Source organism: Podarcis tiliguerta, assembly GCF_965153285.1.
Source record: "Podarcis tiliguerta genome assembly, chromosome: 4".
In the NCBI taxonomy this organism is placed as follows: Eukaryota; Metazoa; Chordata; class Lepidosauria; order Squamata; family Lacertidae; genus Podarcis; species Podarcis tiliguerta.
The window spans coordinates 36,449,157-36,462,692 of NC_139537.1; the positions used below are offsets into that span (position 1 = coordinate 36,449,157).

Consider the following 13,536-nt stretch of genomic DNA (forward strand, 5'->3'; position numbering starts at 1 on the left):
TCGCCCCTGATTCGAGATGGCTAATTACAAAAGCCACTCGCGATTCCTCATCAGGGAAGTCATCGAATTGCAGATTGAGAGCATATTGCATCTCTGTCCTAAAGGCATGGTAGTTCCTGGGGTCCCCCCCAAATTTCTGCACCAATCCTGGCATCTTTCTGTTGAGTGGGGTGGCTTTCTCCCTCCCCCTCTCTGCATCCTGAGCCCTCCTTTCTTCCAGCCTCGCCGTCTGCAAGGCAAGCTGGATTTCCAACGTCCTATACCTTTCCTCCAGGCTTGGACCTCCTCCAGCTGCCCCTCCGGTTCCTGCTGGTTCGCTCATGATGCCTCTCCCTGGCACAAGCTAGCTGTCGGTGACTTTCGGATTGCTGTGATGGGATGAAGAGCTGCTTGTGTGTAAATTGCAATCCCTCAGAGTTTGAACAGTTTCTCAAACCTCTGCCTGTGACGGAGCCCCTCCAGCATGGCTGCGTCAGTCGCTAGCAGAATCCGAAAGTGGTTGCTTTCGGAAACGTTTCCAACATAAAAGCTCCTTAACGGAAACACGTCTTCTGGCCTCTCTGCGTGACAGTTTCCGGCGAGGAACGGGTGTCCCTATAGGAGGTTCTGAGACATCCCCACTATTTTCACTGGAAGCATCTCTGAGCCATTCCTCCGACTCTCCTTCCCTTGACATTCCTGTTCGCCCCCTACTGGTTCCTTCTTCAGGTGTTACGTCTCCCTTTACCTCAGAGAGCCTTGGCACCTCCGGTGCTGCCGATGGCAGTTCCCTGACAGTCCACTAGTCACTTCCGTGGTGAGGAAGAACAATGGAGAAGGTGGTGTTCTCCCATGCACACTCTGAAGAACTGAGATTCCCACAAAGTGGTGGGAAAGGACTACATATTATGAATTCAGGAGGCCACAAATGGTCCTTTTGGAAGTTGCAGTTGGTCCACAGGTCTTGCCTTTTGCGGGGCTGTTCCAGACAGCATCAAACAATAGATATTCACTGGGTGAGGAAAAAAGGGGAGATTTAAATTTGATTTACTTATCAATAGTCTGGCAAATCATCTTGCTCTTTCTAAGATCAGGTAAATCTGTGGCTTGGGAACTAATTCCCAACATTCCACTTTCACATAATCATAATAATCATAGAAAGCTTTGAAAAGAACGAATGGTATATAATATATTCCATAGTGGAATACAAGGTTTGTATTTGCACAAAATATTCATGAATGTTGCCAAATAAACTCATATTTAGTGAGAATGTGCCAACCATGAGATTGTTTTGTCTTATAAATCACAAACGGTCCCCAAACAGAAGCAAAGTCAGATGGGTCCACATCATCCCTAGTGACGCGTATTTTATGAGTCAGTTTTTCAGAAATGGCAATGAACATGACTTTAAAACCATAGGTCCATGGATCTTAGCTATTACCATTGCAAATTATGATTACAGCAAGCCAGGAAAAAGAAAAGGTAATCTCGGGGGGGGGGGGGGGCAGCTGATGAGCCAGTAGAATAGTGTGACATCTGAACTGAATTGTTAGCATGATTAACACAATGGGTGAAAACCTCAAGACGTATACTCCAGAGTAGTGGAAATCTGCACACACCATTTGTGTGATATGTTCATCACTGCACAGTCCTTGTCGTAACTAACTAATAAATGTTCCAGGTTCTTCTAACACAACAGTAGCACTGATGCTCAACTCTTGTTGAGAAATATAGTGTAAGAACGCAAGCTGGGTTATAGACACTTTAAGAGCCATTGCTAGGTTAGAGTTGTGGCATTTTCCAATTCCAAATAGAGACATAATAATCTCATAATATTACACTCCCAAACAATGTCTTGCTGTCTTGCCTTTATAGCCTTGCTCTTAATAGATATGCACATGCACGAACAAGAAAATACATCTACATATTTAATACTTTTGTATAAATAGGTGCATATCATTAACTGAAATTAATGCCTGTAGCCTTTTCATGTATAAAACAGTCACGGTGTAAGGTATGGTCACACTGTACATCATTTCTAAAGGTTTGCACGTGCTTCACACATATTTGGAAGAAATGCCTGTGGCGATTGCTGCAGTCCTGCGAAGCTGGGCATTTGTGTTTCTAGTTCACATGGAATTATTACCTGCACAGTCACAAGGATGCTCAAGCCAGAGGATAATCACACTGAACAAATTCAGTAGTACTGCTCCATCTGTAATTCCTGATTGGAATCCAGAATTTATTTCTCACTCCCAATTGGTTGGCCAGGGAAGGAAAAACCTGCAGGCAAAACAACCCATCACCTGAAATGTACAGAAGAGGGAAAGAGATAGAACCTACTCGAAGGCCTACACAGGCCTTCGACCCGGACTTATAATCTTAGCAACAGTTGCTGAGATCAGACTGCATCTACAGGAAGACAGAGAACATAGAAACCTGCCTTATACCAAGTCAGACCATTGGTCACTCAAGCTAGGAACTATCTATACCAGGGTTCCCCAAACTTGGGTCTCCAGCTGTTTTTGGACTACAACTCCCATCCTCCCTAGCTAGCAGGACCAGTGCCCAGGGATTATGGGAACTGTAGCCCAAAAATAGCTGGAGATCCAAGTTTGGGAAACCCTAGTCTCCACACTGACTGGCAGTGGCTCTTCAGGGTTTCAGATAGGAATCTTTCCCAGACCTACCTGAAGATGACAGGGATTGACTCTGAGATAGTTTGCATGAAAAATCCACTAAATTAAGGTCCTTCATACACAAGTTCTGTGGAAGAGAACCCTCTTTGGGTTCTACAAAAGAAACCTCTTAAAGAGTCTAATTCTTCTTCTTTTTGGTCCTTGCATTGCCTTTCACACCACCATTTGACATGCCCCCTTTAAACAACAGACTTAAAACAGTTTGACATGGTCAACAGGAGCACCTGTTCATAGGTAGATTTATTTGCAGACAGGCACCTAAGCCACTGCTTCAAGCACCCCATTTGTACTTGTATCTTTCCCCTCATTTCTGTTCTGTTCTAATATTTACATATGCAAACTTGAAGCATTCATAGATGAATTTGCTTAGGAGAAGTGCATGTTAAATCTCTCTCTCTCTCTCTCTCTCTCTCTCTCTCTCTCTGGCTTATCAGTTAACCACAGAGTGTATGCTTCTATGGTGTTTTAAATAAGATTACTGTATATGGTAAAAGATATGCAGGTAGTATCTAGCACTGTATTATACTTATCTGTGTTAATTTTTTCTGCTTTCTCAATACGGAGTATTCCTCTCTTTCTTATTTCTTCTTCTGCTGCTATATGACCTTTTTCATGTACGAAGTATGAATTATTGTGTTGCAGTCTGTTATAGTTCTTTCACAGTCTTCTCTCTCTTTCTCTATATATAGAGAGAGTTCGCCAGAGGCAAAAGGAAGTTATAAGTTCTTTGTTTCTTTTTAATAAGTCACTTATATTACAAAACTGAAGTGAGTACCAAAGTCATTTTGAAGCAATATTTAACCATCACTCCAAAGCCATCAAAGTGAGAAAATCAGTTAAGGCTGATGCTCTAACTTGAATTCACAGTGAAAGAAAATAAACACCAGATGCTTGGGGGGTGGACGTGATATACAGAATTAAAATTATACACACTATTACACAACAACTACTGCTGTGTTGATCCCAGAAGATGGAATGTTGACTTGCTCAAATGGAAATGAACAAACACCAAGTATCGTAATGAAATACATAATAATGAGGGTTATCACCAAAGCATTCGCAAGGGCAAAGTCCTAGCTGAACCCAAAACAAAAGTTTATGAAATAATCACAGCATCAAAGGGGCCTGAGAAGAGGGGTGCCCTGTTCCTATTTGTAAGCATCAATGGGGTTGCTGGTGGAAGAGTACCATAACAGAAGCCAACCGGTGAGAGCTCACTTTGGAAATGCTGATACCCTACTGGGGCAGGAGAGGAAAGGGGATCAGGCGTGGGTTGTTTGGCTGTAAGTTATGGCCAACTGGACCGTCTCTCCACCTGTTCCTCCACCAGCATCCCATCATACTAAACTGTTCTCGAAGAGTAGATAAGAAAATAATTTAAAATACAATATGCGCAGTAAGGTGCGATACCATTACCAATTCAGTGATTACAGTTTATTCAAAATAAATAGTCATTTCCCCAAAGGGGCTTGGATAATAAGACTATGATTCCATAAATTTACAGCCACTGAACTCACCTGTCCTCTGAGGTGGGAGAGATCTTTCACTTTATGTTGGGACCTGTTCCAAGTTCTCTGCTACGTGCAGAAAAGAAGAAGAAGAAGAAGAAGAAGAAGAAGAAGAAGAAGAAGAAGAAGCAGCAGCAGCAGCAGAGTTTGGATTTGATATCCCGCCTTTCACTCCCTTTAAGGAGTCTCAAAGCGGCTAACATTCTCCTTTCCCTTCCTCCCCCACAACAAACACTCTGTGAGGTGAGTGGGGCTGAGAGACTTCAAAGAAGTGTGACTAGCCCAAGGTCACCAAGCAGGAGTGGAGGAGTGGAGACGCAAACCCGGTTCCCCAGATTACGAGACTACCGCTCTTAACCACTACACCACACTACACCGGAAGGGTCAGCTTCTTACTTCATCCTGTAGTCCAGTGACCCTTGGAAACAGTGAGAATCTCTGTTGATGCTTCTATGTGTCTCCCAAAGCAGACAGGAAGTGAGACTGAAGCCTCCTTGTTATCCTCCACTCCCCTGTCCTCTGCGGATACCAAAGAGTTAGAAGAAAGGCAGGATTTGTCTCTCACACCCAGCGTAAAGGGACAGAACACTCCCATGTCCACATTCTCTGCAGTGCTTGAGAGAACTCGGGGAAGGGGAGAGGCTTCTGACTTTGAGATGGCACATAGGAGCAGCGATTCCCAGAAAGAGTGATGCGGTTGCCACCGGTCATTTGGCAGCTACATTTGTAGACCCCTGCCATATCGCTAATTCTCTACTGTACTCTAAATGCATGTATAGTACAATCTTCTAGGGACGCGGGTGGCGCTGTGGTCTAAACCACTGAGCCTCTTGGGCTTGCCGATCAGAAGGTTGGCGGTTCAAATCCCTGTGACCGGGTGAGCTCCCATTGCTCTTTCTCAGCTCCTGCCAACCTAGCAGTTCGAAAGCACACCAGTGCAAGCAGATAAATAGGTACTACTGTGGCAGGAAGGTAAACGGCGTTTCTGTGCACTCTGGTTTCCGTCACAGTGTTCTGTTGCACCAGAAGCGGTTTAACCATGCTGCCCATGACTCGGAAATCCGTCTGTGGAAAAATACCAGCTCCCTCGGCCTGAAAGCAAGATGAGCACCGCAGCCCCATAGTCGCCTTTGACTGGGCTTAACGGTCCAGGGGTCCTTTACCTTTTACCTTACAATCTTATACATTGTACTTTCCTACTGAGTTTTACTCATTTTCCATAAAGTTTTTTCCCCAGATTGCAGCTCTTATATTGGCTTTACAAGAATAAATCTTTAAAATACCAAACCCTAAAGTATGCCTGTTATACAATCCCAGCATAGGACTAACGACCTGGATAAACGGAAAGGAGTTTGTGTGCTTATGAGAAAGAAAATAACAGATACGGCATCAAGCCACATTTTGCAGGAGAGGATGGCACAAGTGAACCAGCTCTGTCTCTGTTATGGTGGTGGCCTGACCAGAGTCTCAGAGGCCTAAGTGTTCTTGCTGCGGAATGGATGATGTTGCCTTAGGTTGGGAATAGGCATCTGTTCCAGTGTTCCTTAGTAGGTTGTCCAAAGCCTGGCTAAAATAAAATATATTTTGCACATTTGGAAACTGCAAACATACAAGAATAGGGAAGAAATAACAAAATTTGACTAGCTTTTGCTCACAATTTAACTTCACTGCCATCCTAAAGTTAAATCTGTCCCAGAAACATTCTCTGTGCTCTTATAAATATGTGTTTTTCTCACAATTCTTAACAGAATATTACTTAGTGACAAAATTAATTCTTTGAAGGCTTCTTTAAGTCACATCACAGAGGCCCCATTCAGATTGTATGGCTTCCAGTATAGGTGCAGAATTATGGCAGCTAACAGATTGAGGTTGAATCCTGACAAGACAGAAGTACTGTTTTTGGGGGACAGGAGACGGGCGGGTGTGGAGGACTCCCTGGTCCTGAATGGGGTAACTGTGCCCCTGAAGGACCAGGTGCGCAGCCTGGGAGTCATTCTGGACTCACAGCTGTCCATGGAGGCACAGGTCAATTCTGTGTCCAGAGCAGCTGTTTATCAGCTCCATCTGGTACGCAGGCTGAGACCCTACCTGCCCGCAGACTGTCTCACCAGAGTGGTGCATGCTCTAGTTATCTCCCGCTTGGACTACTGCAATGCGCTCTATGTGGGGCTACCTTTGAAGGTGACCCAGAAACTACAACTAATCCAGAATGCGGCAGCTGGGAGCGGCCGCCAAGACCATATAACACCAGTCTTTTTTCTTTTTGTAACTATTAAACATTTAATAAATATCTTTTTTAAAAAAAAAGAAAAAAGAAAGACCTACACTGGCTCCCAGTACATTTCTGAGCACAATTCAAAGTGTTGGTGCTGACCTTTATAGCCCTAAACGGTCTCGGCCCAGTATACCTGAAGGAGTGTCTCCACCTCCATCGTTCTGCCCGGACACTGAGGTCCAGCGCTGAGGGCCTTCTGGCGGTTCCCTTGCTGTGAGAAGCCAATTTACAGGGAACCAGACAGAGGGCCTTCTCGGTAGTGGCACCCGCCCTGTGGAACGCCCTCCCACCAGATATCAAAGAGAAAAATAACTACCAAACTTTAAGAAGACATCTGAAGGCAGCCCTGTTTAAGGAAGCTTTTAATGTTTAATAGGTTATTGTATTTTAGTGTTTTGTTGGAAGCCACCCAGAGTGGCCGGGGAAACCCAACCAGATGGGCGGGGTATAAATAAATTATTATTATTATTATTATTATACTTAAAAGTTCTTCCATGTAAAAAAAAACAAAACCCCACAGACCACCCCCCTATGCCACATTCATAGAAATTAGTACACTAGGGAGAAAAACAGACAGCTTGGCAATTTTCAAGGGTTAGTCATATGCTAAAGAAATAGCATCCACACCTGCAGTTGGAACAGGTATAGTCTCAACACACCTGTATCATTTTATTGTTCTGAATATGTAGACTGGCTCTTACAATAATAGGTTATTTAAGAGAAAAGGAGCAAACTAACTTTGGCAGCTGAAAAACCCTAGACCTTGATTCATAAAACCTTAATTTAATGTTTGTGTGTTTTCTATAAGCTGCCTTGGAAGAGCTTTGAGCTTTGAGAGGCGGCCAACAAATAGCTCTGAAACATTTTTAGATTTGAACTGGATTCAAAATCCATACCTGTGTGTCTATGGGATGTATACTTTCAGTTCTACCAGGAGCTACGGGGTAGGAGAAAAGGCAAACTAATAGCTGCGGCGTATTCCAATTTACAGCTACCCCATGGCCTGTAACTTATGTTATACAACCTGAAATCACTGAGAACTCCTCAGCACTTCACACTGCAGACTCTTCTTCGAGCTCTCTACCTTTTGCTCTTCAAGCACAGCATGTTCCAAACAGGAAGGAAGGAATAATGCAGTTTGGCCTAAAGCTGCTCCTGTTAGGAGGTGCTTTTTCTTTGCCTGCCTACGGCTCCTTTATGTTCTTTGCTCCATTTCAAGTCAGGATTTTGACAGAATTGTCAGAAGTAGCAGAATCTGGCTAAGACAAAGGCCACTCCTTCATCAGCCACATCAAGGTCTACCTAGTCTGGTACCTTGTTCCTAGCTAGATGTTTCCGAGAAGCTCAAAAACAGGTTTTAAAAACAAAGAAAGAAACCAGCATCCCTCTGGCATTGCTTGTCCTCAGCATCTGATATTGACTATTTGCTACTTTTGCCTTGCAGGGACGCGGGTGGCGCTGTGGGTTAAAGCCTCAGCGCCTAGGGCTTGCCGATCAAAAGGTCGGCGGTTCGAATCCCCGCGGCGGGGTGCGCTCCCGTTGTTCGGTCCCAGCGCCTGCCAACCTAGCAGTTCGAAAGCACTCTCGGGTGCAAGTAGATAAATAGGGACCGCTTACTAGCAGGAAGGTAAACGGCGTTTCCGTGTGCGGCTCTGGCTCGCCAGAGCAGCGATGTCACGCTGGCCACGTGACCCGGAAGTGACAGCGCTGGCCCCTGGCCTCTTTGAGTGAGATGGGCGCACAACCCTAGAGTCTGTCAAGACTGGCCCGTACGGGCAGGGGTACCTTTACCTTTACTTTTGCCTTGCAGGCTTCATTTAAAACCCATGGCTGATAGCCACAATAAATCCATTATCCACATATTTGTTTAATACCAGGTATTAAGGATACAATCCAAAGTACATTTACTAGGAAATATAGGGCTGTGCACATATTACCATTTATGCTACCTCTAGTATTTGAAGCAGTGGACACACAATATTCGCCACAATCCATATCTATCCTGTAGTTTCTTGAGGAATACTGCTGTTGGATGCGTTTCCCCTCACATCACCTTCTATCCAAATTGAAAACATTTTAATTCTTATTCTTATTCTTTATTGAATTTAGATACTGCCCTATACCCAGATGTATCAGGGCAGTTCACAGAACAAAATCAATACGAATCCACAAAATTCATTATCAGAATAAAAACAACAAACCAATAACCCTGTCAAACCCCCCCACATTTTCAAATGGCATAGAATGTTAATAAGATCAACCAAAGGCCTGGTTGAAAAGGAATGTTTTTGCCTGGCACTTAAAGTGGTATAATGAAGGCACTAGGTGAACTTACCTGAGAAGGGCATTCCATAGACGGGGAGCCACTGCAGAGAAGGCCCATTCTAGTGTTGCCACGCTCCAGACCTCTCGAGGAGGCACACGGAGGAGGACCTCAGAAAATGATCTCAGGGACCAGGTAGGTTCATATGGAAAGAGGCGGTCCTTGAGGTATTGCGGTCCTGAGCCATTTAAGGCTTTAAAGGTCAAAACCAGCACTGTGAATTGAGCCTGAAAACTAATTGGTAGCCAGTGCAGTCAGACCAAGATTGGTGTAATATGCTCATGGCCACTGAATTCTGTACTAGCTGAAATTTCCAAACTGTCTTCAAAGGCAGCCCTATGTATAACACATTACAGTAATCTAACCTTGAGGTTATCAGAGCACAGACAACAGTAGTTAGGCTATCCCTGTCCAGATAGGGACGTAGCTGGGCCAGCAGCTGAAGCTGATGGAAGGCACTCAGAGCCACTGAGGCCACCTGAGCCTCGAGCGACAGCAAAGGATCCAGGAATACCCCCAAGCCAAGACTGCTTCTTCAGAGGAAGTGTAACCCCATCAAAAGCAGGCGATCTCTCACCCATCTGGTCTAGGGAACCACCCACTAACAGCGCCTCAGTCTAATCTGGACTGAGTTTCAGTTTGCTGGCTCTCATCCAGTCCATTACCGAGGTAAGACACTGGTCCAGCACTTCCACTGTCTCATCTGCAGATGTAAAGGAGAAAGAGAGCTGAGTGTCATCAACATACTGCTGACAACGTACTCCAAAGCTCCAGATAACTCCACTCAATGGTTTCATATAGACATTAAACAATGTAGGGGATAGGACTGAGCCTTGCAGAACCCCACATTGAAGGTTCCATGGGGCGGAAAAGCATTCCCCAAGCAACACCCTTTGGGAATGAAATTCCACCGCAAAGTGGTGCCAACCATTTAGGCAACATTCACTTCACAGGGAAGCTGTGGCAGCCCTTGTACATGTGCAGAAGAAAGCTTCATGAATAGGATTTGGGGGCTTACAGATGTGGTGAAACCAAACAGGTAATGCATATCAGGTGAAAGCATCCCTGCCTCCTATCTGGTGTGAACAGTAACATGCAAATGGAACTTGAAACACAATAGGGGGAAAACAACTTTGCTGCATTGTAAGCTGGGATGCAGGTGGCGCTGTGGGTTAAACCACAGAGCCTAGGGCTTGCCGATCAGAAGGTTGATCAGAAGTGCATGTATAGTACAATCTTATAGGGATGTGGGTGGCGCTGTGGTCTAAACCACTGAGCCTCTTCGGCTTTCCGATCAGAAGGTCGGGGGTTCGAATCCCCACGACAGGGTGAGCTCCCATTGCTCAGTCCCTGCTCCTGCCCACCTAGCAGTTTGAAAGCACATCAGAGTGCAAGTAGATAAATAGGTACCGCTCCGATGGGAAGGTAAACGGCGTTTCTGTGCGCTGCTCTGGTTCACCAGAAGCAGCTTAGTCCTACTGGCCACATAACCCGGAGGCTGTATGCCGGCTCCCTTGGCCAATAAAGCGAGATGAGCGACGGAACCCCAGAGTCGTCCATGACTGGACCTAATGGTCAGGGGTCCCTTTACCTTTAAGCTGTTAATGTGTGCATAGTCATAATTGAATCAATGGGACTTACTAAGTAAAGGTGCTTGGATTTGGGCAGTAAATGACAAAGAAAACATGCTTTGTGACCTGTTTGTTCCTTTAAAAATGAGAAAGTTTGCCAAGTTGCACAGAGACTTGATAATAAGAGTATCAAACTATGTAGACAGTGATACCCAATAAGCAGAAATCCCAGTATTGAATCACATTTGTGAAAACACACTTATTTAGCATCCTTACACTCTCTGCAAGTCTATCACGCAGGTGTTTCCAAAATGTGCTACAATGTTTTTTGGGATTGAAGTCTCAACAGGTAGTTTGTGTTCAGTTTAAAAGATTGTATATGAAAACAGAAAAATTACACAATTCAAAAATTTATTTTGTTAACTCTCTCAGTTAATTTGCTCTTCAGGATAATCAAGCTAAGCAAGTTCACATAATTGGAAACTTAATTCTTATTTACTCTAACATGATTTACAAACCATGCTTTTACAAAGTACCATTGGGATTCTCTTAATGTGTAGTACATACATATATACACTATTCTCAAACTTCTCTTCATCCTTGTTGAAGTAACATCCCCTCAACAACTGTGTTTCACTGACAGTTTTCTTCAAATGCTCTGACTGAGATGCTGAACCATTTTATTGGAGCCAAAATAACCTCCCCGGATGAAGAGAATATTGCAAAATCAGGTTCTTAATATCTGCAAGCATCTCCATCCCACACTCAAGATCTGTTCATAAACATCCTTCTGCCTTCCCTTCATCTCCAAACCCATTATTTGCTAAAGAGATCTGATTGGCTAAGAGGATTGGGAACATGATACCCTGCTTTTCACTGGTGCCAGTTCTAATCTGTTTCCACAGTGCAGCAAGGAATGAAGCTTACGCCCATCCCACATCTTCAATGGACTGTGCAAAATGAGTTTTGTTGCAGTCTTATTGGCAGAGGGCAAATGCCCACATCCTAGAAATGACCACAGAAACGGGCAGTAGTAGTTGGGATGCAGGTTACAGAAGGAGAAAGCTTCCGTACCTTCTGTCACTTTCAGAAAAAGGCTGCAATAGATGGACAGGGAAGTAAAGCAAAGCTTGCACTGTCACTACCTTCATTAACCCCCATTTCCCCGCACGCTTTGAACGGATGCAGAAGGTGCAACTGCTGCAATTGTCAAGCCCGTATCTTTCACCAGCAATTAAATCTGCTGATAAACAAGCATTTAATTTTCCAGTAACTGGTTGCCACATCTAACTTTGTCAGGTAGCCTGCAACCTTTCCTCCTTCATTCCGGGTCACATGTCCTTTTCCATTCACGTCCGAAAACTCTAATTCCAAACTACTTTTTCCTTTCGTGGTTGCTGATTTTTATTTTTATTTTAAGCGGCAAATGGGGCGGGGAACGAGGGAGGACCAGAAGGTGAACCTACTGGTGTTAACAGTCTCCTGCGGCTGGAAGAAGAAGATGATGAGGATGAAGAAGAGTGTCGGGTATTTGCTTGCTCGCTGACGGTCGTTTGCAAGACAACCCTGTCGCCTTTCTGTCTCTTGCTGTGCTCCTGGTGCTTCTTCCAGCTGGTCGGAGGAGGATTCTCGGAGGGTCCTAGCGTGGAAGGAGGAAGAGCGGGGCTGGCAACGGTTTGTGGACGGAAAACCAGCAAGCCTGTATTTTTCACCAGGCACGAAGGACTTAATAACCACCCAGAGTAAAACTGGCAGACGAGTCAAAGGAAGGTAGAGAAGGGGAAATCATGGAGAGCAAAAGGAAACTCAATCGTGGTTAGAAGCAAAGAAAAAGAAAGAAATGCTACAGAGGAAAGGAGGGTGGGTAGGGGAAAAAATAGAAATGAAAGTATAAAAAACAGAGTGAGAAACACTGATTATCTCTCTCTGCCCCGCCCCCCGCCTCTAAAAACCCCCCTCCTAATTTGCAAGTAGGGGAGGGGAAGGAGCGGCATGTACCACTAATTCTCAAAGGGAGGGGGAGGTAGCCATTGTGACATACCCTCCGCTCCCACCTTCCCGCTCCCGGGTGCCCGGCTTCCTCGTCGGAGGCGTCGAGTCGTTGAGACCGGGGACGTCCCGTCAGAGAAAGGCCTTCAGGGAAAGAGAGGCACAAAGGAGGGGGGGGGGACCCGCGCTCTCAACGCCCCTCCCCTGGCGGTCGGGATGGTCCGTCCCGTTCCTTCGGTGGGAGGAGGAGGAGGAGGAGGGGCAGCGGGCGCGACGCCTCCCCGCGCAGCGACACACGGACCCGGCGCTGCGAAGGGAAGGAGGCGGAGGAGGAGGCTGCGCTGCCGAGCCGTAGCGGCGGCGGTTGCTGCTGCTGCTGAGAACGGAGCCCCCAGCATGGCCGGGTCCATTGTGGCGGCGGACGCTCCGCCGGCTCCTCCCGGCCGCCGCCGCCGCTCGTCCTCTTCCCCTCCATCTCGGCTCTGTTGCCGCCGCCCGGCTGCGCCCGCCCTGCCCGGCTTGCTCTCGCTGGGCTTGCTTCTCTCCCGCGTCTGCTGCGGTGAGTCGCCGCAGAAACTTTTCTCCTTTTTTTCCACGAAGGGGGCGGCGGCTCCTCTCCGGACCAAACCAGTTCCCTCTCCCCCTCCGTCGTCCGAGCGCGGGGCGCGAAGGGGCCGCCGCTGTGGGAGGGACGGAGGTTGAGAAAGAGCGAGCGAGGGAGGGAGAAGTGGCGGGCGGGACTTAGGGGAAACTTTTCCCTCAGCCGCTAGTCGGGAGAAGTTGCGTGTCCGGTGGAAGCGAGGTGGGCCAAGCCGGAGGCGGGAGACCCCGGCCGGAGGCGCAGGGGCGGCGGGAGGAGGGGAAGTGCCTCGCGTGTTTTCTCTTCATGAGGGGAAATGGAGGAACCCACCTCGAGGGTCCTTCCCTCCCCCACCCCTTTTTCAACATTTCGCGAGGGGGGGCTGGGGGGTGAGCTTATTCGGTGTGGGGGGGGGGCGGTTGCTGCTTCTGGGTGTGGCGCTCGAGGGGGGCTTCTTCTTGTGAAGGGGGGCGCGAAGCCGGGAAGAGTTGTGGGGCGTCGAAGAGCAAGCGATGTGTGCGAGGGTGTGTCTTGTCTGCAGCTCATGTTCCTCTGCTGAGATAAATATTCGTTTTCTCGTGCGCTCGTTAAAAGGCACACGCATACACAGAG

At 46.5% G+C, this 13,536-nt stretch overlaps 1 protein-coding gene and 2 long non-coding RNA genes across 4 annotated transcripts in view; 1 reads left to right on the plus strand and 2 right to left on the minus strand.

The window, feature by feature from the left end:
- Positions 1–13,536, minus strand: part of LOC310676528 — a 719,806-nt gene that overhangs the window by 365,746 nt on the left and 340,524 nt on the right. The gene's annotated exons all lie outside the window — the stretch shown is intronic.
- Positions 8,536–12,539, minus strand: LOC310676530. The gene is made up of 2 exons (XR_014510587.1): positions 12,397–12,539; positions 8,536–11,994 (listed from the first exon to the last, which is right to left on the minus strand). It is a non-coding gene; the product is annotated as an uncharacterized lncRNA (long non-coding RNA).
- Positions 12,556–13,536, plus strand: part of NECTIN3 (nectin cell adhesion molecule 3) — a 41,271-nt gene continuing 40,290 nt past the window's right edge. The window contains exon 1 of one of the 2 annotated variants that reach the window (XM_083438372.1): positions 12,556–12,903. In XM_083438372.1, the coding sequence (XP_083294498.1) occupies positions 12,561–12,903 (343 nt within the window). In that variant the 5' untranslated portion in view covers positions 12,556–12,560. The remainder of the gene's footprint in view (positions 12,904–13,536) is intronic. The other variant, XM_083438374.1, reaches the window with a different exon arrangement.